Source organism: Equus przewalskii, chromosome 3, assembly GCF_037783145.1.
Source record: "Equus przewalskii isolate Varuska chromosome 3, EquPr2, whole genome shotgun sequence".
Taxonomy (NCBI): domain Eukaryota; kingdom Metazoa; phylum Chordata; class Mammalia; order Perissodactyla; family Equidae; genus Equus; species Equus przewalskii.
This window is the reverse complement of record NC_091833.1, coordinates 119,201,495-119,227,012: the sequence shown is the minus strand read 5'-3', so window position 1 is coordinate 119,227,012 and position 25,518 is coordinate 119,201,495. Positions and strand designations below refer to the sequence as shown.

Below are 25,518 nucleotides of genomic sequence, written 5' to 3'. Positions count from 1 at the left end.
CCAGCATTAAATGCACGACACTACCGAGCCTGTTGCACAGTCCGACGTTGGCACGAGATTCTGATTCATGTAGGGGCTATTAAAATGAATGCTTTAATTCCAAACAATGAGGCAAGAAGTCTGTGGCTTTGCCGGTTCAAGACCATCGTGTCTGTTTCATCCCATGTTGGGCAGAAGCATCGTAATTGAGCTGCAGCTTAGCCAACCAGGGGAGTCCTCTCCTGAGGGAAGGACCGTCCTTCACGGTTTTGGGAGAAAAGGCGGTTTCTCTGAAGCTCTTCTGGGCTCCTAGAGACATGGGGTGAGAGGCGTCTCTGCTGGGGCCCCTGAAGTAAGCTGGTGCCGTCTCGATGCAACACGGCATCTGGGAGCCTGTTCTGAACGACCCTTGGTATTTTACCATCAAGTATTTGCTGGCTGCCTGTAGAGGAGGAGCCAGCTCTCGGGGTGAGCAGGGGAAGGAGGGACCCCCCTGCCCTCTGGGGCTCAAGGTTTGGGGCTCTCACATCTGAAAATCAACAGTTTCCAAGTTGATGTGAGCCAAGCTCTGAACTGCCTGCCCAATACTGCCCCCAGGTGCCACGCTGGCCCTCAGCTTCCCAGACCCTTCTTGCTCATGACACGTAAGGGGAAACCCTCCGTGAGATTCCACACACACATTCCTTTAGCCTCTCCCCTTCCTCCTGCCCTAAATGTGGATGTGATGCCAGAGCAGCAACAGCCACTCTGCAACTATGAGGAGCAGGCTGAACACGAACACTCCGCCGGGACAACAGTGGCAAAACAAGAGCCAGAGCCGGGCCCCTGACGGCACCGCTGAGCACCTGAGCCACCTCCTGTGCCTCACCACATTAGAGAAACAACTCAAGCCGCTCTCTGTCTGGTTCTCTGTAATTTGAGTCAAAAGCATCTCGTGTAGAATTCTAGAGTTTCGCTTCCCGATCTGCTCCTTGCCCTGGAGCCCAGCTCAGCCTGTGGCTTCATCATGCTTCCAGATGCCAGAGAACCTGGCCTCACCTGGTCAGTGTCTCCCTGGGGCAGCCCCAGGCTGGTGGGAGGCCTCCCATGAACAGAGCTAACCCCCAAACAGACAGACGGAGCCGGGGAGCCGTGGGGCCAGCCCAGCCCTCAGGACCTGGGTTTGGCGTAGGCTGGGGATGCCTGGTCGTGCCCTCAGTGTAGAGTCCTGCAGAGGACACTAGGGGTCAGGACAGGACCCCTGGGACCTCACGCTGCCGCTGCGCCCTGACTGGTGGTCCTAGGAGGCAAGGGGAGGGAGCATCCTGGAAGAGCCACGTCTGACCTGCAAGGCCTCAGGAGCCCAGGGCTGGGTCTCCAGAGCGGCTGCAGACACACAGGCCTCAGCTGGGCAGCAGCAGGAGAGGGCTCAGCTGCTTAACAGAGGCAGGTGCCAGACCCCAACAAGCCTTGGAGGTAGGGGTGGAGGGGTGGCCAGCACTGAGAGAGGGGACTTGGGCCGCCAGAGGGAGACCCTCCCCACCCCAGCCCCCATCTCATGCGAGCTCCAAGGTGGGCACTGCCCTCCATTCTCCAGGATCTGGTCCTGGCAGCCTTGACTCATCTGGGGACTGATTCCCACAAGACCCCCAGGGTGACCCGGCCCAGAGGACACAGCCCGCCACCCACATGGTGTAGAGGCCCAACCGCAGTGGCCCCCAAGGCTCTCCCTGGGGGACATGTCCACGCCATGATTTCCTCCATCCACGGAGGCCTGAGTGACAGTGGTTCACCTTCCTTCGTCCACCCGCAGCCTCGGCCCAAGGAGCTGCTGCTCCTGCCCAGACACGCAGGCCTCAGGACCTTGGCTGTTCATCTCCTCGCACTGGACACAGGCCCTGATGCCCTCTACCCCTGAGACGGGACCGCCTCCTTGCCCAGGACTGGCCCGAGGCCAGCTCGCCACAGGACACCGTCCTGCCTGACCACATGCCAAGAGCCACTGGACGTGCCAGGGCAGACCTGAGCTCCGCGAGAAGACCCTACTTGGGCTTGGTTGCTGGGTCCTGTAATGTTCTCCCTCGAAGCTCCTTCCAGCCCCAGCTCCAGCCCCATGGCCCCATGGCCCCAGGCCCTTGCACGTGCTGTGTCCCAGTCTCGTCTGCTGGTCCTTGGAGCCCATCTCAGATGTCCCCTCCTCCATGAAGCCCTCCCCTGCCCCCGCACAGTCCCTGAAGACCTGAGTGTGTTCCTGACACAGAACGTGTCACACTGAGGGGGAATGGCGGGACAGCCAGCCACAAATGGGATTGTTTGGGCCAAAATAGCCACCTGCGCCGGATTTAGCCTGAGAGTCCATACCAACCACGTTAACCTGACAACTGCCCACGCTCCTGTCCATGGTGTAAATATAGCTCCAGGACCATTTGCCACTTCCTGGCCTTGGGGGAAAGCAGTGTCTTCAAATTATACCCTTGGGGACCCTGAGCCCCAGATCTGTGCCGAATTGGCTGGGCCGCCTGGCACCAGTTCAAGGCCGCCCGTGGCAGACAGGTTCCCAGTCCCCACGCCAGCAGCCGCCACACCGACTCTGCGTCCCTGTTTTCTTCTTTCAGGCACTGAGTGTTGGCGGATTTAAATCTGGGGGTGTCTCGGTGGATCTTGTAAAGGCCTGTAAGGCCTCCAGGCCCTTCTGGTAAAGACAAGTTTGCCAACAGCTGGACAGTTTCCCTGACAATTTGGCCCCAGGAGAATTCCCCTCTGTGCCTCGCTCTGCGTCCCACAGCGCCCGCGGCTCTCAGGGCTCCCTGGCCTTGGGGCGATCCCAGCTGAGCTATGTCCTGGAGGTCAAGTCTTCTGAGCCTGAAGGAACCAAAGGTGCCCCGTTCAGCCTGTGGAGAACTCGGCCCCAAGGGTAGGCACCCCAACGGGCCCCGCCTGGCCCCTCTCAGGCTGTGTCCTCAGACAGTCGGCCGTGGTGTGAAGCCCTCCCATATGCACCGTGGGGGCCCAGAGGCCAAGTGTCTGGGCTGATCCTGCCACCTCAGGGGAGGAGCCCTGGGGGCCACCTGCCCCTTTGTCCATGGTCCACTGCTACCTGCCGGCCCTCAGAGAAGGAGCTTGGCACCAGGAGCCTGAGTGAGGTCGTCGGTCAGTGCTACTGGTCTTGCCAGGACATGATGAGGCAGGACGTCAGCGTGCTGGCACCTGAGTCCCACTCCTCCCCACCCACGGCTGCGCTGAGGGCAGCCCTGCCCCGCCCCGTAGCTTGTCACCCCCCTGCCAGCCCCTCCCAGTCTCTGTCCCGTCCTCCCTCATGGCCCAGGGCAGCCCCTCATCCCCAAGGCAACTCCTTGTCTCTTCCCTCCCCCTCCCTTCCCTCCTGTAACACGTGCCCCCAGAGTCTGTGCTCTGCTCCCAGGTGACCTGCGGTCCCCGGGGAGGCGGCTCAGTGTCCAAGCAGACAGGCCGGTGGAGGAGAGGGCTCTGAGGTGGCCGCCACAGCGGCAGAGCATGACCCCCACCGGCTGGGCTCGGGGCCAGCCAAGCCACAGAGATCGACAGTCAGGTGTCTATAGAAGATTACAGGGAGGACCTGGGCCTGGGATTTCACGGCCGGCCGCTGTCCTTGCTGCAGCTGAGCTCCTCCTGAACCGGCTCCCCCTGAATCTCGGGGGCTTGCTCTGTCTGTCCTGCAGCATCAGCAGGCTGAGTCTCGCCTGCCTCCTCGGGGGGGTCTCACCAGCGGCCCAGCTGGCCATGTGGGAGGTGTCTGCAACGTGCCAGCCAGTGGGATGCAAGGAGGGGCAGAGGCTGCTGGAGCCGTGACCAGATGACTGAGGGCATGAGAGGCCTGAGCGCCACAGAGAAGCCCAGTCAGCTCTCCAGCAAAACTCTCAGAGGGAGAGACGCCAGACTGACTGGTGGGGGCCAGGGGGACAGAGACACCACAGACCCAGGGCACACGCCTCGTCGTCAGCCCAGCAGATCTGGGACCGGGTCCTTGCCCAGTCCAGGGTGCCCTGAACCCCAGAGTGGACAAGGCCATGTGCCTGGGGGCCCATGGTATCCTGTCTGTCTGTCTGTCTGATGGATTCTGAGTCCTGCAGCTGTCGTCCCCACTGGGCAGTCACCTCGTACTTTGTCCCCACAAAGGCCTTGCCTAAGGCACAAGGTCAGGGCCAAGAAGTCTGTCCTTGCCAGAGGACTGGCCGTGCAGCTCAGCAAGCTGGGGACAGCCTCCGACGGCCACAGTTTAATTAGGCCGCACCGAGTCCTGTCCCCAGCACAGCTGAGCGAGGCTGCCTGGGGCTCCCTCCAGGGCCGTCTCTTCCCTCCTTTCTGCTGTGTGTCCTCTGAGTGTGCATGTGTGTGTGTATGTGTGTGCGTGTGAGTGTGGGTAGGGATGTACTCTGTTTTCGACCCTGACTCTATTTCTTTTTGTTCCTGAGACGTCTCTGTCGTTCTCTGTCTCTTGTCCCTCTCTCTGTCTCTCCCCTGCTCCGCCTCTCTGTCTTTTTCTCTCTACTCTCTATTTCTGTCTGTATCTGTCTGCGTCTCTTTGTCTTCACCTCTCTCTGTGTCTCTGTTTCTCTCTCTCCCTCTCTGTCTCTGTCTCTCTCTGTCTCTATCTCTCTCCCCCGCCCCGTCTCCATCTTTGTCTCTGTGGCTCTCTCGGTCCATGTATCCTGCACTTATCCACGTATCCGTTCCCTTGGGTTCCTCAGTTTCTGTCTCAGTCACCCTGTCTTTTCCAAGATGTTCTCCAGATGTTTTCTTCTGAGCTTCTGTCTCCCCCAGTTGCCATCTCTGCCTGACTCCAGACAGCCTCGCGCCCGTTGTCTCTCTCCTGCATCTCTCTCCCTGGGACTTGTTTCCCACATCGCTGTGTGTCTGGCGCACCCTAGGGCATTTCTGTTTCTGTCCTTTCCTTGGTCTGTTTCTGGGCTGTACCTTCCCTCCAACTCCATCCCTGGCCCCCATTTCTCTGGCCTCGCCTCTCTGGACGGTTTCCCGGGGTCCATCCCAGCAGATCCTCTGTGTCTGGGGCTCTCGTCCGTCTCTCTCAGAAGACTTTTGGTCTCTGTCTATCTCTGTCCCTCCGTCTGTCTCCCTCTCACACATATGCATCCAGAGAGACCAAAATGATGCCCATCCGGGGATGGGGGGACAAAGTACAGGAACAGAAAACAGGGTGTCACCGAGAGGTCACATGCAGCCCCTGCCCTGCAGCACTGGGATGGCGAATGTCAGGGCCAATGCCTGGCCTTGGGGTGCCCGGCGAGCTGCGTGGACAGGGTGCTCCGAGGGGCCTCTGCGGGCCGCCCCCTCGCAGCTCCCACATCTCTCTGAGAAGCCCGCCCCGTCGCCGCTGCAGGAGAAACTTTGGGCTGACATGGAACAAAGGGAATCCAGGCTGGCAATTACCCAGCTAATTTCAGCCGTGTAGACAGCCAAATCAGATATTTCAGTTTTCTTACAAGCCCACCTCAAGGCCTGAATTAGCCACCTAATTAATTATCTGTAACAGCCTCGGGCTGGGTGGAACATGGATCCCTCCCAGAGCCAGGATGCTGCCTTGTCCCTGAATCATGTCCTGGTGACGTAATCATTATAATTAGACTCGACCTGCAGCCTCTCCTTGACCACGACATCTCATGGAACGTGGCCCCAGGCCAGGCCCGAAGTCTTTTCATTTAATCTATGTTGAGCGGAAATGCAGCCATTCTCCAGGAGACAAGCCCACATGTGGGGCTCCTGTCCTGGGGGGTGGCCCCGGTCCTTCCATCCTGCCCTTCGTTTCTGGCACAACGGCCCCCACCAGCTCCCCACCTATGGCGAAAGTTCCCACTTCCTCCTGCCATCACAGCAGCACCAAGCGGGTGGCCTTATCACGTGTCACCTGACTTGCGCTGGGCTGCGAACAGCACCAGCAGAGTGCGGCCCCCAGGGCCCACCCGAGGAGGACATCTCTAAAGGCAGAGTCGGGCGCTGGCTGCCGCTCCCCTCCCAGAGAGATGGCGCTGCACCAAGTGGAGGCCCCAGGGGCCTGGGCTGACCAGGCTGCTCTGCAGAACGCATTCATGCCAATGTGGACCTCGGCCCACTGCCCCACCACCTCCCGGGCCAGAGCCTCAGCCCACTATCCTATACCACCTTCCTCTCCTGGGCCAGGCTCTCTGGCCATGATGATGGCCTTCAGCCAAGTACGCACAGGATTCCCTTCAAATAGGAGTCAGCAGAGTTGGAAGGGGGGGGTCCCCTCCCCAAACACATACACAAGAGACCACACTGCCTCTGTGCAAGGGACCAGTGTCACACAAGCCTCTTCTCTTGTCCCTGTGCACACTGCTGCCCCCAACCTGGGTGAAACCCACGGGGTCCTTGCTGGACACCGCAGGTCCAGCTCTGTCCCCCCAACTCCCTTCCAGCTCCTGCAGCCCCTGCGGCCTCTCGAAGCTCTGCTTACTACAGTAAATACCAGTGGGGGCCTCCGGACCTGCCAGTTAGGATGGCCCTCAGTGCCCCTGAAACCCACCCTCGGATGTCTTCCCGAGCCAAGTGGGGGTGCTGCTGCTCGGCCTTTGACCCCTGCCTCAGCACCATTGGGTGGGCCCTGCCCTGACCACAGCACACACCCTCTCCCACCCCCAAGGCTGGCCAGGCCCCACTCCGCCAGAGGGAGCAGGCTGGTGTGTCTGGGGGGACGTGCGTGGGTGAGTGTGAAGGCTGAGAGGGGCCACGTGTGACGTCTGCATGCCACTGCGGTGTGCAGGCCATGACCCGTGGGAGCAATATGCCCCCACAACCCCTGCTTCCTACCTCCCAGGGCCTGCTTCATCACAAACTCCATGACGATGGTTGTGTTTCCTCAGCAGTTCTTCCGAGGGTCGGAACTCACATGCGAGCGTGGCCAGCAGTCTTCTGCCTGGAGGAGAGGAAGTGGCCACAGGTCACCCTGATCGGGCTAGGGCAGGGCTTCTTCCTCGTCCCCACCCAGCCTCCCCTCAGCATGGGTCTGGGGTCTGAGAGAGCATCATCCATCATCCTCCCCACACCTTGTGGCTGGACCCCCGCACTGGGAGGGTCCCTGTGGAGGGGGCCTTCCACACTATACCCTGACCAGGGCAGGCAGATCCCAGGACCCCAGCTGGACCTGCAAAGCGGTCTCACCCAGTCCCTGGGGTTTCTGAAGCCAGCTTTGGCTGCCACTGCAGGGGTGGGAGGTGCTCACATCTTGGGGGGTGCAGCTTAGAGGAGCCAGCCTCTGTGAAGCAGGGGCAGGCCTGGGGGCGTTTGAAGGTGACTGGCTCTGCTGCCTCCATGGTGGGCTCTGGGCCACAGGGGGCGGTCCATCCAAGGGATGGGAGAGTTAGAGTGCATGGAGCCGGAGCACATGCCCCTTCAGGGAGGTCCCTTCGGCTTCTGATGGGGGAGTCTCCGGAGACCAGATTCTATCCAGGGGAGGTTCCAGCACCCACTGCCACCTGCCCACAGCAGAGACTGGAGTGGAAAGGAGAAACCAGCAGGGGCTCGGCCTTCAAGGAACAAATGGAAAGTGGGGGCAGACCACCCCTCCACCTGCATCTGCATGGATGGGGCACCCCAGGTCAGCTGGAACTCTGGTGGGGAGGTGCTTCCTGTAAAATCGGCAGATGCAGCGCCGTCGCCCCCCCCCCCCACACCCCCACCCAAGGTCTCTTCTGGCAGGGAAACCTAGGTCCCTGGAGATCCACTGCTTTATGAATTTTTCCTCCGCAGCGCAGGAGACCCGCGTGTGTGCGGGCTGGGGAGGGGTGGCAGGCTGGGGGTGCCCCCGCCTCCCTGAAAAGCGCGGGCGCGCAGGGGCGCCTTTGCCGCAAAGCAGATTCCTTCCAAACTTCTCCCCTGGCTCCTGGTGGGGAGGGAACCGCAGGGCCCGCCGCAGAGGCTCGGGGGTGCTGCGGGAGCTCCCACAGGGCTCCCACCGCCGCCGCGCGGGCCGGGGCTCCCGCGGCCGCCGCACCCCTTTCCCGGCTCTGCCCAGCGGCCTTCAGGCGGGCGCGCCGGTAGAGAGGAGGAGAGATCGAGGACGAGGGAGGGAAGGGAGGCGCGAGAGGCCGAGACTCGGAGACGGAGCAGGAGAGGGAGGGCGCGGGCCGGGCCCGCGTTCAGCACCGCGCGGTGGACAGCGCCAGCCCGGCCGGAGCACGCCCGCCGGGAGGGGAGGGGGGCGTCCGGGGAGGGGAGGGGAGGAGAGGGGAGAGGGGTCCGGGGAGGGGAGAGGAGGGGAGGGAGAGTCCAGGGAGGGGAGGGGAGTAGAGCGGAGGGGGTGTCCTGGGAGGGGAGGGGAGGAGAAGAGAAGGGGCGTCCGGGGAGGGGAGGGGAGGGGGCACGGGTTACCTTCCGGCCGGGGCGCGGGCGGGCGCGGGCGGTCAGCGGCGGAGCGCGCTCGGGCCGGCCGGGTCCATGTGGCGCCGGGAACTGCGGCGGCGGCTGAAGGGCACCGCGAGGAGGGCGCGTCATATGGAGCGTGACGAGGAGGGCGGGGCCGAGGCGGCTCCGCGGGCGCCTGCGGGGTTGGGGGGGACCAGAGGGGCGGAGCCGCGCCCCCCTGCGCTCGGGAGCCCGCTCCGGCCCGCCCAGCCGCGCAGAACCCCAGACACTGCCCCGGACCCGGGCTCGCCGTGTGGACTCGGCGGGGCCGCCCCCCAAAAGGGGGTCCTGCTCCTCTCCCCCTCGCCCGCGCGGGGCGCCTCGTGAGCGCGCGCGGGACCCGCGGGAAAGTCCTTTCCTGTCGCTGGAGCGGTCAGGGGCCGGAGTTGGGGGTCGCCACCCGCTCCCCATTCCATGCGAGGAAAGGTTCCCCGGAGGGGGCGGTGACAGTGGCCTCGACCCCAGCTGCTCCGGGCCTCTTCGCCGGGCTGGGCGGGAGAAGGGAGTCCCTGGAGTCTTGAAAACTCAGCCTCTCCTGGGGGAGAGAGACCCGAGGGCCGGCCGGACCCATTTCTCAGTGTAAGAGAGTCACTGAGCTTCGTTTTAGTGAACAGGGGCCCAGAGACCCCCGTCTCTCGGAGGCGGCAGGCCCGCGAGGAGCAGGGACGCGTGAAGGTTACTGCAGACGCAGCCGCCCCACCTCCACTGTCCCTGCTGTGGCCACCCCCTCCGCCAGGCCTCCAGGATTTCCCTTGCGGTTAGAGTTGCACCACCGGGTCGCTGCAAGGTCGCCGCAGGCCTCCTGCCCCACAGCCCCTCGGCCTGCAGTCCATGTGGGAGTGTGGAGGCGGGGGGCTGCAGGGGTCCAGGTTTCCCAGAGGCCCAGGGCTGGGCTCCTGGTCCATGAGTGGACACTCCTGGTGGCCACTGCATTAACTTGTCACTGTCCCCTCCGCTGGGCCTGGCTGGACGGGTGAATCCTGGAGCTGCCTCTGACCTTCACCCCACCGCAGGGGAGACCACCCCCAGGCCGCTCAGCTTGAACTCTGGAGCAGGCTCAGGGTCACATCCACCTGTTTCCCCCCAACCTGCTTGGCACCTCCCCTCCCAGCTCCCACCCTGCTAGCTGACCATCTCCAGGCCTGGCTGTGCCCAGCAGTGGCCTGGCAGGGGCCCTCAACAGGGGAGGAAGGAGGGGAAGGCGAGGGGTGGAGGAGGCCACTCCTCACTCAGCTGCCACTTTGGTCAGCTCAGGTCCCAGGGGCGCTGGGGGACGCCCATGTCCCAGGACACAGATCTGCAGACACACGGAGCTGTAGTCTCCCTACTGGGAGCTGGCCTTCACACTGCCCATTCCTCCTGCAACAGCCCTGTCCCCTGGATCTGGGCCAGGAAGTGAGGGTGGGGCTGCCCACAAGGGAGGGCCTGCTGCAGGGAGCCCTTCCTGCTGGCCACCCTGGCCACCCCCAGGAGTGTAAGAAGCACAGTTATGCTTCAGCTTCATGTGAGGCCTCGTGCAGGAGTGGGGACAGGTGCTCAGTGGAGTGGTCACCTGTTCCCAGGTGTCTGAGGGTCTTGAGGGTCTGACTTGAGCCCCAGCTCAAGGTCTGCTCAGCCTGGCCCTTCCCATGTCCTCAGAATCTGGGTGTGGATGCCAGAGGGGAGAGGTCTGGGCCCAGGAGAGAGGACAGTCACTTTCCTCCACCCTGCCACCAGATGGACCTGGAGGATAACCCTCAGCTGGCCCCCTGACGGCAACCCCACGGAAGACCCCAGAAGTGACCCCAGTGAGCCCAGAGCAGGCCCTACAACCGTTGACCCCAGCTGCCCTCACAAGCTACCTGCAAGGAGACACCCCATTGACCAGGCAGCCGGGTGGGGCAGGGTGTGCAGGCTCATCAGAGGAGAAGAGTGCAGGGTCCCTGCTGCAGTGCCGGGGGGAGCCCCTGCCCACTGGTTCTACCACCTGGGCCTGGCTGAGCTCCACACACACCCCTGAGCCAGGGGCCCATGCGGCCAGGGACAGGCTCGGGCAGGAAGGACAGAGGCTCCCTGCCAGCCCACAGATGCTGCCTGACCTTCCATCCCTCTGTCTTTCTCCTTCCCTCCCTGTGGGGTCACCATTCAGAGGTCAGCTGTGGGGTCACCATCTGTCTCTCTGTCTCTGTCTCTTCTGTCTCAATCTCTCTCTGTCTCTCTGTCTCTGTCTCTCTATCTCTGTCTCTCTGTCTCTGTCTCTCTGTCTCTGTCGCTATCTCTCTCTGTCTCTGTCCCTGTCTTCTCTCTCTGTCTCTCTTTTACTCTGTCTCTGTGCCTCTGTCTCTCTCTGTCGCTCTGTTTGTCTCTCTCCGTGTCTCTCTTTGTCTCTCTCTCTCTGTCTCTGTCTCTCTATCTCTGTCTCTCTGTCTCTATCTCTCTCTCTGTCTCTATCTCTATCTGTCTCTGTCCCTGTCTTCTCTCCGTGTCTCTCTTTGTCTCTGTTTCTCTGTCTCTCTCATTGTCTCTCTTTGTCTCTCTCTGTCTCTGTCTCTGTCTCTGCTGCCACCCCTTACACTCACCAAGTGCACAGTGGCCCCTAGTTCTCACATCTGCCCAGGCCCTGAGGGGGTGGGTAGGTGGCTCAACTAGGACTCAGACTCTCCTGGAGGGGAAATAGACAAGATTGGTGACAGTCCCAGATCGGAGTGACTGGTACTCCAGGAGAGGAAGTGAGCAGCTGTGGAGCCTGAGAAGGACTGGAGCGAGGGCGGTGCCTGCTCTGGGCAGGACGGGAGGATTCCAAGTGAGCCAGCCGGGAACTGCCCACTGGCTGGTCTGCTCCGGGGGCAGGGATGGCAACACAGCACACTGCCTCCCCCGGCGGGGTCTCACCCTGGGGAGGACTGCCCAGAAGAGGACCTGGGGACTGGTGAACAGTCCGCAAACCTGCTGCCGGCTGGAGAGAGGCAGGAGCTTAGTGGGAAATTTCCATAACCAGTGAGACAGGCTGAACCAAGGATGGTGCTGTCAGCAGGCAGAAGACCCAGGAGGGCACCTCAGAGGGCAGCTGGATGCAGGATGGTGGATGGTGGTGGGGACCGGGAGGAGAATGGCCAGGGGGCCTGAATGAGGGAGGCCGTGTTCCACCAAGGGGTCAGCATTTGAGGTGTGTGTGTTTGGCTGCAGCCAGGCCCCGGCTGTGGGACCCTGGCCGGCTGGCAGGACGGGGCTCATGCCCCCAGTTCGGCGCTCTGCATGCTCCTCACCTGAAATCAGCCACGAGAGGCCAGGAACCTCCGACCCGGAGAGGGCTTGTGCCAAAAGCCACGTGGCGCTGGGTTTGAGAGCCCTGCCATCCAGAGGCCCCTCTGCAGCCCCCGCGGGGTCACTCCACGTGGCAGAGAGAGGAGGCAGCCACCCCTCCAGCCCCCACTCTGCCAGGGAGGCCGCCAGTCCCACCTGTCCCGTGGGGGCCACAGCGGCTCCTGCCCAGGGCATCCTCCGGCTGCAGTGCAGAAGCCTGGAGCACTCAGGCTTCCTTGGAGTGTTCCTCAGTCCTGGCGTGGTCTGGCCAGGGGGCTGCAGCCCCCTGGGAGGGGCAGAGGGGCTCTTGGCACACGCGGCGCTGGTTCAGAAACTTCAAATGCAATCTAAATAATTGAACTCGCTGAATAATTCAGTCCCAGCACGCCGCCGTTTTCCTGCTGGATTTCGTTATTACTTGAAAGGTGACAACACATGACAAGCCAAACAAAGGGAGACAAGAACTCTCCCTGCAGCCACGGTGGGAAAGTTCGGCGTCCAGGGCCCACCTGACTAGGGGTCAGCGCCTGGGAGCTTGTCCTTGTGGGTTCTTGGGTGCGGAGCTGGAGGTGCTGCCCCAGCCCGGGATGCCAGCCTGTACCTCAGACCCTTGTCTGGTCCTGGGGCACCAGACACACGGTGGCAGGACACACGGTGGAAGGACACACGGCGGCCTGGACACATGGCAGCAGGACACACAGCGGTCTGGACACATGGTGCCTTGTTGGGCGCATGTGCCTACATGCACTCTCTTCCCCACTGTCCATGTCCACAGAGGTCTTTTTCTCCCAGAGTCCCTGCCCACCTCCCCACAGAGGCTGCTCCTCAAGTTCCAGAGACAAGGGGGCCCCTCGGTCCCCACCTGCAAACACTGTGGACCCCTCTTCCTGAGGAGCTGTTCCAGGGTTTGGGCTCAGAGCGCAGCCACAGCTCCTGCCCCTCTGCCTACCCCCTGCCCCGCCCCCCGGCCCACCAGTGCCCCCAGCTCTCCCTCAGACCTCAGACCCCTGATACTGTCCAGGGCACCCACTGCCCCGCAGACACCCCTCCCTGCCCTCAGCCCACAGTCACCTCCACCCCCACACCCACCGGCCCACTGACCAGCCCCTCCTCCTCCCAGTCTCTTGTCTTCACCCAAACAGCCCTGGCACACACAGCCCTGGGGCGACAGAGCTGGGGGAGACTCTGAGCCCACCTGGAGGGTAGAGCATGTCAGAATGGGAAGGCATGCCTTTCAGAGATGCTCACAGAAGGAGGCAGGCAGGGGCCAAAAGAGCTGGAGGAGGGTCAGGGGTGCTATGAGGCTCCCGTGGGGGCCTGTGGCTCCAGTGCCCCTGCTATGGCTGCCACCTGGAGCAGCCCCTCTGTGCTCCAAAATATAAATAGCACAGTTCACATGGGCCTGGAAATAGAAAGCGGCTTCTCACTGGTGCTGCAAGGGTGGGGCAGCTGTGGGAGTGCCAGGCTGCACAGAGCACCCGGACAGCCCTGAGTAGGTGAGGGGGGCCTCCATCCCAGAGGGATGAGCTCGCTCCTGGAGGGGCTGTGCTTCCCAAGCTGGGCCCTGGCCCCAACCCACCGCAGACCCAGCGCCCAGTGGGCTGGACCCGGGTGCCCATGGCCAGCCCCAGGGTCCACATCCACGCCCTTCCCTCAGGGTGTCCTCCACAGCCACCAGGAGGACAGACCCAAAACGAGAGGGGCATCCAGGCTGAGCGGATGTCCTGGGGTATCTCTAAGTTTTGGGGATGTCTGGTCACATCTGCTGGACTTTGGTGTTGACATCCACATCAGTGCCCCCTTGGGGGCTCTGGGCGCCTGGCTCTCACTCTTACCAGTGGTCACTCCCTATAACCCATTGTGTGACTCCCATTGGGGGACCACCCTGAGTGGCAGACCAGGTGTCCCTGCTCCGTGAATGGCTCCCGTGAGGCACCCCTGCCTCCCCATCCCCTCTGTCTTTCCCTCAGAGATGTGCGCAGGCCCTGGACACAGGATGGCCGCTCATGCAGGCACAGAGCCAGTTGCCTTAAATGTGGGAAGTGTGGGGACCAATGGACGGTCTCGAGGCTCCTGGGGCATGCTGAGTTCTCACACACGAGCGTGGTCTGAGCTGACGCACGCACGCAGTGCTCAGAGCCTCCTGAGCTCCTCCCACGAGGCTCTGTGGCAGCTTGCCCAGAGCTGGCTGTAGGGGAGGAGCCCAGGGCCACTCTGTGTGGGTCAGGCCTGGACTTCTTCAGCCGGTGTCCCTGATCCAGGAATGGAGCTGGCCAACAGCAGAGCTGGCCCCTGGGGGGCAGGCTTCCAGAAATGCAGGTCGCAGAGGGAGGTACTGTGCACTGGCTGGGGCTGTCCAGTGCCAAGTGACCCAGACAGCCATGGCCGCCACCCAGGATGGGTCACCTTCCCTCCCCTCTGTCTGCCCTCCTTGACACACAGAGGGAGCCAGGCCTGCATGGGTCCTTCTTGGAGTGTTCCACACCCGGGGGCATGCAGAGGAGCTCTTTGCCCTCCAGGAAACACCCGTCTGCCCACTTGGGGACAGAGGCCCAGGCTCAGGGGGCTGGATCCTCCTTGCGCCCTGGGTCTCGACCTCCTGTGCTATGTCCGGAGGACGTAGCAGCTCTGGTAACAGCAAGGCGGTGGGGGTGGGAGGGTGGGGTGGCTGAATTCAGTCCCTGCAGGGCTGTCCCCAAGGCCCGGCCGTGGGGTGTGGCCAAGGGCCCTGAGGGGGGCGGCGCAGGTGCAGCTGCCTCTCAGCGGGAGCTCGAGGCCTGCCCTGGGGGATGCAGACGTCACCTAGCCAGGCATGTGCAGGCCAGAGACTGCCCAGCCCAGAGGTGTCTAGGTTCAGCGACTGCACCTTGGAAGCTGGAAACCAGCTGCAGGGGGAGCGTTTACACCGCGGACATCAGCCAGCGCTCTAGCCAGGCTTGCTTCTCTTCGTCTTTTCTCCCAGAGAGCTGGTTGCCACTTTATCAGCAATGGCTTCCAGGGCTCTTGCTTGGGCCGAGACGGACAAGGAGCCTCTCGGAGCAGACAGCCTGGGCCCTTGCCCACCCAGAGAGGGAAGTGGAACCCTGGGGAGCCGGGGCCTCTCTGGATCACATCCACCTGCCCACAGGAACCTCGGGGGTGCCAACAAGGTGATGGAGGACAAGCACTGTCATCAGCAGCAGCATCCAAGCCACCTGCTGTCCTTCCATCCACCCACCCGCCCACCTGCTAGCTGCAGGTGTTTCCTGGCCCTGTTCTGGGGCCGTGATGGTGGGTGAAGGAAGGCAGGCAAGGTCGTGTCCTCACAGAGCTAGTGTTCTGGAAGGAGTTGGTGGACAAGGAAACAGCAGGTTGCAGTGAGCACCACGCAGCACAGTGACCCGTGGGCTCCATCAGCCTGGGGACATCTGGGCTTCAGGTGAGTGGTCCAGGGTCACCCAGAGAGGTCCCGGGACACCTAGGGGAAGGGCTGTCCAAGCAGTGGGCACAGCAAGCACAAAGGCCCAGGGACGGGAAGAAGTCCTGGGTCCAGTGTGGGGAGGGTTTTCCATTGTGCCCCTGATGTCCAGGCATGGCTGCCCCCAGGCTGGGGACCCCGTGGTACAGAAGGACCCGGCCCTACGCTGCCTGTTGGGTGCAGGTACTATAGGAAAAAATGGCGCGACCAGAGTGAGACCTTGGTCCACTCACATTGTGGCCGTAAAGGAGGACCTCTGAGGAAACGGCCGGCGCTCCGGGTCCTGGTGGCTCAAGGTCACACATGCCCAGGTCCATGGGTGGGAGCCCTGAGGACCTGGGCATGCCCCTAGAAGGAGGAAGAGGCTGGGCAAAGCCGTGCCGTCATCCTGGAGGAGGAGAAGATTTCAGGAATCACATCGTCGTTACAGCATTGGCATGCAGAAAAATTAAAACAGTAAATATGAGAGGCGGTCGGAACCACAGGAAGCAGGTACCACCCAAAGGAACCTGGCGATTACGGAATAAAGTCAACCGTCAGCCTCAGAATCTGGTCCAGGCTGGCCGGGCTGGGCACCGGGCAGACCACACTCAGGGGCTGCACCCAGCAGGACCCCGTGGATGGTCAGCGCCTTGCCCTGGCTGACGGGGCTGCCTGGCGACCTTGGGGCTGGCCCTGGTGCTGGCGGGAAGGCACGTGGGCCCTCCACCCAGGGCCGGTGAGGGTCTGGGACCACCTCTTTCCCTTCCCCAGGCATCAGGGGTTCAGCCTTCCTACCTCTCCTCTGTCCTGGGGGCCTGGGTCCGGGAAGATGACCCACACAGGCCCTGCTCCAGCCCCACGTGGCCAGTGATGCAATCCCAGGTCAGGGCCTGGGGCTCCATGAGAAGTAAGACCCTCCTCCAGTGGCCCCCACATGGCCCGGTGCCCCACCCTGTGCCTCCCCCACTACATACCCCCCTACTGAGACGCCTAGAGGACCCCAGCCAAGCCCCCAAGATCTACCTACCTCAGCGCAGGCCCCACTCCATGCTCACCCACCAGCCACATGCCTGCTGGGCTCACCATGCCACCTGAGGGGCCGCCTCCTCCTGTTCCTCCTCCTGCCCTCCTTTGTCCTGTCCTGTCCCCTCCTGTCCCCTTTCTTTTTCTTTTCTTTCTTTTTTTTTTTTTGAGAAAGATTAGCCCTGAGCTAACTACTGCCAGTCCTCCTCTTTTTTGCTGAGGAAGCCTGGCCCTGACCTAATATCCGTGCCCATCTTCCTCTACTTCATATGTGGGACGCCTACTATTGCATGGCATGCCAAGCGGTGCCACGTCTGCACTCTGGATCCGAACCGGCAAACCCCGGGCCGCCGAGAAGCGGAACGTGTGCACTTAACTGCTGCGCCACCGGGCTGGCCCCTCCTGTCCCCTTTCCTATCCTCCTTCCTGTCCTCTTTTGTCCCCCCTCCTGCCTCACCTTCTTTCCCCTCTCCTCCTGTCTCCTCTGCTGTCCCCTCTTGTCCCCACTGTCTCCATTCTCCCCACCCTGCAGACCCCACACCCTCTCTGGGACTCAGAGCAGGGAGATTCCTCCCAGGTTAGTGATGTCCCAAAGTTTCCTGGGCAAGGCGAGGCCCACCCAAGGAGCAGTGCCCCAAAGGGGAGGCTCTGACCCAGAAATTGGCCTGTGGGGGTCTGGCGGGGGACCTCCTGTGCCTGAAATGTCTCTCAGGGAAAGGGGTGTATCCTGGGGGCATGAGGGCAGGTGTGAGCTGTGGATGAAGAGGCAGAGAGTGAGTAAAAGGCAGACGGACAGGTGGAGGACAGAGGTGGACAGGAGGGGGACAGAGGTGGACAGGTGGGGAACAGAGGTGGACCAGTAGGAGACAGAGATGGACAGGTGGTGGACAGAGGTGGGCAGGAGGCAGGGCAGAGGTGGACAGGTGTGAGACAAAGGTGGACAGGTGTGGGACAGAAGTGGACAGGTGTGGGACAGAGGTTGATCAGTAGGAGACAGAGGTGGACAGGTGGGGGCAGAGGTCAACAGGTGGGGGCCAGGTGGACAGGTGGAATGGGGGCCGCAGAGGCAGAAGGGGAGTTTGGGGCTCACCCTGTGGGCAGCACAGACTCTCCTAGGGTCAATCCTTGGGATGAGTGAGCCCAAAAGGAACAGTGCTGGGGGTTCTGCTTCGGGCCAGAGAAGGGACCAGTCAGGTTCAGGGGCCCTGCCCACCCTCAGCCCTGCTGCCTGGTGGGGGCCTGGCTCAGGATGGGCTCAGTGCCCCAGGGTCCTGCTCCTGACAGCATCTCGCAGGGCAGACACATCCCCATCAGGAAACTGCCCATGGTGGGTTTGTGGGACCCAGGGGACTGAAGCTGGGCCGCTGCCATGGGGTCCACCTCGTTTGACGGAGGTCTGAACAGGGCCAGGCCCAGGCGGTGGATGGGGGTAGAGAGACACGGCCACCAGGTTCCACAGCCTTTGACAGTTGGCGCCCTGTGGGGATGTGTGTCCTGTTTGCTGCTAGCATTGGTGAGCTCGTGGTGACAGGGACTTGCCCCTCCCATTCCCCCTGGATGGTTGGATGGCTGTGGGTTTGGGAACTTGTCTGTCAGTCAGATTCTGCGCTTCAAAGAATGGATGATGAAGACTCTGCATGAACCGAGAGTTTGGAATTTCTGCCTGAAATGGAGGCGGCCAAACAAACCAGCTGCGCTGGGAGGATGCTGGCCCTTGCCCACAGCGGGGCCTCAGGCCACAGGACACTCATTTCCCGCAGGTCTTCTCACTGATAAGTGTGTACCCAGATGGAGCCACCCGCTCTCCACAAGGACAGCATCCACTGTGCACTGACTGTCAGCCCCTGGTCAGTGCTGACCACACGCGCTCTGCAGCCTTGGCTCTCAGGGCTAGCACCCGGGCCGCCCCTTCCAGGCTCTGAAGGTGAGCTGTGGACCAAGGTGGGGACGAGGACTAGATGGGGGGCCAGGGTTTGGCGCTGTCTGCCTGCTTGGCCCCCCACCCTGACCCCAGCCCTGGGCTCTCGACACCCTAGAGGCCCCTCACTGGCCCACACATATTCCCCAGGAGGGATAGCAAAGGGAGCCGTGGGCAAAGGAGTGTCCACCTGGCAGTGAGCCTTGAAAACGTCCTGCAGACTGAAGGGACACCCCTCCCTCTCTTCTCCCCTCTCCCCTGCACACCTCCTCCTGACTTGAGGGGAGGGGAGGTGCCATGCATCCCTCCCCTGGGGTCATTGGTGACCTTGGCTGGACAAATGGACTCGGTTTCTCCTGGAGAGAGCCATGCCCTCCATGTCTGAGGAGCCCGCATTTGTGCTGGGGAACCCTTGTTCCACGTTACTAGTGTCAGTGCAGTAAACACCCAAACAAGGCTGTTTGCCTTGAGAATCAGTTACACCGACTAAATGCCGGTGGAGGCTGTCAGGGTTTCTGTGCAGCTGGGCTGAGCTGGGCAGTAGGCAGTGCCTCTGACCATCTCCGGGGTCCCCTGCCCCCATGCCTGGCCAGGAAAGGCTGTGGCACAGGTCAGGTTCCGAGGACCTGGCTGGGCAGAATCGAAGCCCCTCTCGCCACCCCCGCTCCAAGGGTTCTCCTTCCCGAGGGCCCCCGTCTGGTGTGAGCTGGCAGGCGGGTGCAAGACAGCAGGATTTTCTTCAGATGCAACAGCTTCCAGGCCTTACCCACCTCCCAGGAGATGCTCCTGGCCTGGGTGTAGGGGCCACAGGGTGAGGGTCTGGATGCAGGGCCTGGCTGGACACCAGGGGCCTTGGTGATATAGAGCAAACACCAGACACATGTGTGAGCACCTCCTCAAGTGTGTGAACTTGTGTGCACGCGTCCCTGTGTGTGAACTTATGTATACACATCCCTGTGTGTATTTGTGCATGTATGGCCGTGTGTGAACTTGTGCACATCCTTGTATGCGAACTTGTGCATGTGCATCCATGTGTGTGAACTTGTGCATGCGCATCCGTGTGTGCAAACTTGTGTGCACATCCTTGTGTGTGAACTTCTGTGCACACATCTGTGTGAACTTATGTTAGCCCTTGTGTGTGAACTTGCGTGCGCACATCCTGTGTGTAAACTTGTGTGCACACATCCTGGTGTGTGAACTGTATGCATGACCTCATGAGTGTGAACTTACGCGTGTCTTTGTGTGTCAACTCGCGTGCACATATCGTGTGTGAACTTGTGCACATGCATCATGTGTGCACATCCTCTCTGTGCCCTCAGGCGGCCCAGGTGAACCCCAGAAGCTGCCACCTCTTCTAGGGGGAGAGGGTTTGTCACAGCACCTCAGTTTAGCCAGTCCTGGTCACCAGGATAGGCAGGCCCGAGTTGGACTGTCGGGCACTGGGTGGGGCTCGGGCCCCTCCCAGCAGTACCCAGGGCACCTGTGGTCCTGGGGCGGGGGTGCATTTCCACAGTCTTTTCCCCGACCCCCTGCCCAGGCAGGCGGTGCATTTCCCAGGACTGTCTGCAGATCCAGGGACACAGGCCCAAGGCCGACGGGTAACCCCAGGGGCTGCATGGATGGGACGGGGTCCCAGGGGTCCCAGAGGGCCTGGCCCTGGAGGGAGTGGGCTCAGCAGAGCGCTGCCCCCTGAACCAGGGGTCTGGGGCCAACCCCTGAGGGTCGGCTCTGAAGCAGGGCCAGGAAGGGCAGGTCTGACTGTGGGATCCACCACAGAGCATGCGCCACTCCAGGGTCCTGCAAGCTGGAGGGGTCTAACCCTGAGCGTCCCCAGAGCAGAGCCTGGAGGCCTTAGGAAGAGCAGGGTAGGTGGGGAAGCCTGTGGAGGTGCACAGCCATGGTGGACCCTGCCCCCTGGGAAGATGCCCAGCTGAGTCACTGAGCAAGTGAAGGTTTCTGCCAACAAGTGGGCATCTGCTGAGAGTCAGGCAGGGGGTGCGGTGGGGACAGAATCCAAGGCTGTGTCCTGTGCTGGAGCCACGCGCCCAAGTCTCTCCCAACCCCACTGAGGATCTGGGAGGCCACCTGAAGGAGCCGCAGGAATCAGGCGGCAGCAGCCAAGGGACAGAGGTGGGCCAGGAGATGCTTCATCGAGGCACAAGGTCACGGGTGAGCGAGAGCTGGCTAGCTCGCTTCCTCAAAACCCGAGACTTAACATGGGGCAAGGACCCAGCGGATGGGGCACACTCATGACACCTGCTCGTCGGGGGCAGGTGGGGAGGGAAGGAGGCCAAGGGCGGTGGGCACAGGGGGAGGATATACTGTGGGGGCCAGACATCCACCAGGGTTGTGTCCCTCCAAGGCCCAGAAGACACCTGTCCCAGGCCATTGAGGCACACACTAGGGGCCCTCTGCAAGCCAGGGGGTGACCGAAGAGGAGGCCTCGAGGCTGGACGATGGCGTCCTGGGGTGATAGATGGGTGAGCACCCTGGGGAGGCACCTCCTGCGCCAGGTCCCCACCTGAGCCCATTTCCAGACCCCCTGGGCCGTGAGGTGTTCACTAAAGTGGACACGCCTGGGTATTGGAGCAACCCCCCACCGGGTCTGTGGCCTGTAGGGTAAGAACAACCATGGGCCAGGCCAGGGGAAAACACCACCCCGCCAAGACAGTAAATCAGAACCAGTGGGGATGGCAGAGAGCACACCACACCAGAGCTGAGGGCTGGGCAGGGACTCCTGCAGGCCCACAAGGGGCTGCATGTGGCTGGGGAGGGGCTGCTGGCCTGTGTCCCTCCCTGGAGCAGGCTGACGTCGCTGCCCCCGAGCTGCCTGGACCCTGAGCAGGGATCCAGTGACTCTGAAGTGAAATCTCTGCACCTATTTAGGTCGATCATTATTTTTTAAAAAGAACTGAGAGATAAAAATAGCAGCAGACGCATAACAAACGCGGAGTCCTCGTTCTCTGAAAACAGGGAGCCGGGACACTGGCTGGCCCGAGCCTCCTTCCTCCCCAGCAGCAGCCCCGACGCCAACTGTGGGCGGATGGGCCACCTCCGCAGAGATGCCCCTTCTCTCCTCTTCAGACCCAGGGCTGAGGGCCAGGAGGGAAGGGGACAGACCCCAGGAGACAGAGGGCACGGTGTCATGGCACCAGGTGAGGCCCCGCCAGCACAAGACACCTGTGGGGGCAGAGGCTGCGGGCCCTCCCTCTCCCTCTGAGCCCTCCGGAGCTGCAGGTCCCGGCCCCCAGCGCCCACAGAGGGCCCAGCACCGTGCTCGTGGGTCTCGGCCTTGGACCAACACGGCTCCGGGCAGTGTAGGGCAGGCTCCAGCTTCAGGTCAGTGTTTTCGACTAAGCACGTTCAGACGCTCCTGAGGCCAGGCCTTTATTTGAGGACACCTGCCTGGGTTGCAGGCGTCTACACACTCCGAGTTCAAAGTCAACAACTTGCACACTACCCAGAGAGATGAGCGGTGGGACCTCACCTCTCAGGACATGTTCTGCAATCCCACTGAATTCCACTTGGATCACGTTTGGTTCAACAGCTTACATTCTGGGTAAACGAGAGGCAGCACATGGGTTGACCAGGACTGACGGCGGCCTGGGTAGGGCCCGGCCACACTGCTGTCACCTCCAGGACGAGGGTCGAGGTCCCGTCGCCCCACCTGCCTCCCGAAGCTGCCGGGCAAGCTGCATCTCCAGGGCTCAGGCCAGCACACTGCCAGGCGGCCAGGAGCAGGCTGGGCCCATAGACAGACCCACTGAGAGCTCAGAAAGTCACTTCTGACCAGAAGCTGGAACTGTGTAATTGCTGTCATTTGTCCTGATGGGTCGTCCTGTGAGCTGGCAGACCACGGGGGCTGCACATGCACGGCCTCAGCAGCCACACCTCCACCCATGTGACACTGAGCAGCCAGTGTTTCTCCAACAGCCTTTAATCAAAGAAAGTTGCTTTTTGCTTTAAATTCCCTGAACAATAGAAAACAAGGGCCCTGTGTCCGCCCTGCTCCGAGGAGGGACTCAGTGGGACACGGGGGGTGTCCAGTCCACACAGGCCGGCGTCTGGGCATCTGCACCACGTCCATCTGCCTTGGCCATGTGCAATAACCATAGCGCAGGCCCAGCGCCTGGTGAGGACCAAGCCCCAGACTCAAAGCTGTGGTGTACCCACTCCGTCTTCAGACCGCCCAGACTTCCCGCTGTGTGGGACAACCAGCCCAGGCCGCTGGCAGAGGCCGCCCTGGAGGCCCCAGAGGTCAAGGAGCCCAACTCTCCGAGGTGGGGTCCCTGCACTGCGTCTTCGTGGGCAGAGCCAGGATGAGCCAGACGATGGCAGGGAACCACGGAGACGACGATGCCGCGTCAAGACGAGACGTCAGAAAATAGTTTAATGACGTGCAGGGGTCGCCAGGCTGGTTACACATGGGAGATGTGAACGTCCATGAACGGGATTCAAGAAAGGACAGCTGAGCAGCGCGCACTACGGCGAGCAGACGCTCTCGAGGTGACAGTCACTGAACAAAGGATCACAGACTGTGACTGTGATGATGGTGGGAAGAGTGTGATCAACGCTTTTCCTTTCGGATAGAAAAATGAAGGAAAAAGCAGGCTTTGGAATGCTCTCCTTGTGCTGGGACGGCACTGGCTCGGGTCCACCGAGGGTGGCAGGCATGTCCATCTGGGTGCAGCAGCCATGTCAGCCCATGCTGCCGCTGCCATGGCCACGACCCTTGTGGTCGAGCCCAGCAGCTTCTGCCTCCACAAGCCACACATGCAGCCATGTCCACTGTGGGCTCAGAAGAGGGGCCGGGAGCCCTGACTCTCGAACTCGGCCCAGGCGTCGCTCAGCTCCATGAAGATCATCCTGGCGTACTGCTCGTACGGCTGCCCTGCGGCCTGGGGACGGGGGAGGGTGCGGTGTGGTGAGGCGCCCCCGTCCCTGCCCCCCGGGACCCCGCCCCGGGACCCGCGCCCACCTTGTCCGGATGGACCACCAGCACGGCGCGGCGGTACTGCTTCTTCACCTGCCCAGGAGTCACCAGGTCGGCCATGCCCACGGGCGTCCAGCGGCTCTCGCCGTCCCACAGCACGGTGTGCAACGTGGACAGCAGGGCTCGGATGTTCTTCTCCTTGCCCTCAGTCCAGTCCAGCAGCTGTGGGAGACGCAGGTGCTGCAGAGTGGGCATCCTGGCCTCGGCCCCTCCACCCACCGTGCAGCTAGCGGTCAATCCAACGGCCCCACATGCCATCACGGGGAACAAGGCTCCCCACGTAGACACTCGGCCCAGACATGGACCCATCATCCCAATTCTGTGCTGATCCCACCCAGGCACAGTCAACGCCGCTCCTTGGGTCTGGCTGGACACGTGGGACCGGAGGGTGCATGGAAGCCAGTGACCTCTGTTGCCAGTGGAACATGCACAGATGATCGCCATCACAGCCCTGCCCTACCTGCCTGGGGCTCCAATGCCTGGCGGGGCCCAGAGGCTGGGCTTCCCAGCGGCCTGTTGGATGACCCCAGAGGCATGGCCACCAGCTGTGGCCGCAGAACCACACCCTCACCATCCTGCAGTGAGGACAGCAGAGGCCACAGTCCCGGGCCTGCTGAGGTCCCCTGTCGTCCCCAGCACCTTGAGCTGCACTCCTGGGGGCAGGGGTGGCGCCTGCTGGCTCCTGGGCCGGGCTGCCCAAGAGCATGGGCCCTGACGGGTTACACCTGGCGAGTTCCCCAGAGGAGCGAGTGCTCCAAGTGAAACAAGGATGTGAAAGCCTCCTGTCCTCAGAGAATGGCAGAGCCACATGGGGACAGCCCTCGTCAGGGCAGTTCACATGCCCTGTCCCCAAACGCTCAAAGGTAAAAATAAGCCTGAACAGAAGCTGCTATCTCCGCGAGCACATTGGACGAAGACCCTTTCACATGACAGAGTTCAGGGCTCACAAGGAGGGCTGCTGGCCTGCTCAGGGTGAAGACGTCCATGGTACCAGGAGATCCCCACACACAGACCCCAGGACCCCATGGGGGCTGCATCTGCCACAACATCTACTCCACCGTCTCTTCCCAGACACCCCTGGGGGCAGACAGGCAGCCCGGGAGCACCCAGCTTGCCCTGGTTCTGCACCCTCTAGGCAGCCACCAAGCCCCCGAGCCCCTGCAGGAGCTGCCCACACCTTCAGCTTGAGCGGATCTGTGTCCCTCGCCTGGTCCTGCCTCCTCATCTCGGCGATGGTCCTCGGCCCCTTCTTGTCAGACTTGGAGGAGAAGCCCTGATTGGACAACAGGTCTTCAAAGTCATTCTCCGACACTCTGGGCTTTTGAGCTAGAAAAGAAAAGAGACTTTGCTGAGAGACACACGGGGCCAGTGCTGACCTCCATGGCCCACCAACTCACATGAGGCAACACCCACCACCTGGAAAATGGGACACCATCATGACACCTCAAAAGAAAAGAAGCCACGGATGTTTCCAGTTATTACATATGGGCAGCAACACCCATCTCTGCTCAGGCAGCCCACCAATGGGCCCCACCTGCGTCACAGCCCACCCGTGTGCCTTCGGAGGCTGCATTTCCAACTGAGGGACCCTTTGGGACTGAAAATGTCCGAACGAGTTCACTGGGCCCGACATTCAAGTGCAGGGCTGTCTCTGTCACCTCCGGGGGTTGGCACGGGACATGCCACCTCTAACCCAGGACAGACCGCGGCCAGGCCTGGGCCGACTGTCCAGCTGCCTGGGTAGCCGAGGAGGCCAAGAAGGTTCCCGGACAGTGTGAGCCTGGCTGCTTCATTCCTGGCCCTGTGACGACAGCCTCCCTGCCAGCTGCCTGGACGTGCTGGTGGGGACAAAGGGGACACCTATGGCCACGCTCTGGAACCACTTCCTTACACCCAGAGGTGCTCCTCTTGGGTGAGAGCACTCTGGGCCTCATTAATTCTCTCCCAGCCCTGGTTGTAAATGGGAGAAATCAAAATGGCATCTCACTGTAACCACCTCACAGCAAGCTGGAAAACCTACAGAGAGAGAGAGAGGAAACACTCACCAAAGCTGGGGGCGCGGACGCCCCTCTCCTCTCGGCCGCCGATCACGCTGAAGTTCGTGGTGTAGTTAGGCCTCGGCTGTGCAGAGGTTTTGGGGGGAGGCCTAGCCTGGGGGGGCCACGGGGCACCCTGGGCTGGGGGCCGACTCGTCTGCCAGGAACCACCACCCTTGGGCGGGGGGGCTGCTTTGGGACCGAAGGCTCCAGGAGCAAATCCAGCGGTTGAGCCTGGGGAGACAGTCCAGGGCAGGGGGGCATCAGCAACATGCCACAGCTGTCTCATCCTGTGAAGGCAGGCATCAAGGACAGGGCACCGCTCCTTCCGGGACTGAGACACAAACACTGCAAGAGGCCCACTTGCAAAATGAACACTCGATGTCAGACACAAGGACAGGGTGGCCGTCAAGGCGGCCCCCATGGGTGGACTGTCCGCAGGGGCTGTGGCACT

At 62.1% G+C, this 25,518-nt stretch overlaps 2 protein-coding genes across 4 annotated transcripts in view; both read right to left on the bottom strand.

Moving 5' to 3' along the window:
* Positions 1-8,525, bottom strand: part of CPLX1 (complexin 1) — a 36,344-nt gene extending 27,819 nt beyond the window's left edge. The window contains exons 1-2 of the mRNA XM_070613498.1: positions 8,341-8,525; positions 6,781-6,886 (exon numbers count right to left, since the gene is read on the bottom strand). Of these exons, the coding sequence (XP_070469599.1) occupies positions 6,781-6,811 (31 nt within the window). The 5' untranslated portion in view covers positions 6,812-6,886; positions 8,341-8,525. The remainder of the gene's footprint in view (positions 1-6,780; positions 6,887-8,340) is intronic.
* Positions 8,526-21,408: 12,883 nt separating this feature from the next.
* The window catches only part of GAK (cyclin G associated kinase), a 60,227-nt gene continuing 56,117 nt past the window's right edge, over positions 21,409-25,518 (bottom strand). For all 3 annotated transcript variants that reach the window (XM_070615269.1, XM_070615271.1, XM_070615270.1), the window contains 4 exons: positions 25,074-25,298; positions 24,206-24,354; positions 23,014-23,190; positions 21,409-22,933 (listed from right to left, as the gene is read on the bottom strand). In XM_070615269.1, the coding sequence (XP_070471370.1) occupies positions 22,832-22,933; positions 23,014-23,190; positions 24,206-24,354; positions 25,074-25,298 (653 nt within the window). In that variant the 3' untranslated portion in view covers positions 21,409-22,831. The remainder of the gene's footprint in view (positions 22,934-23,013; positions 23,191-24,205; positions 24,355-25,073; positions 25,299-25,518) is intronic.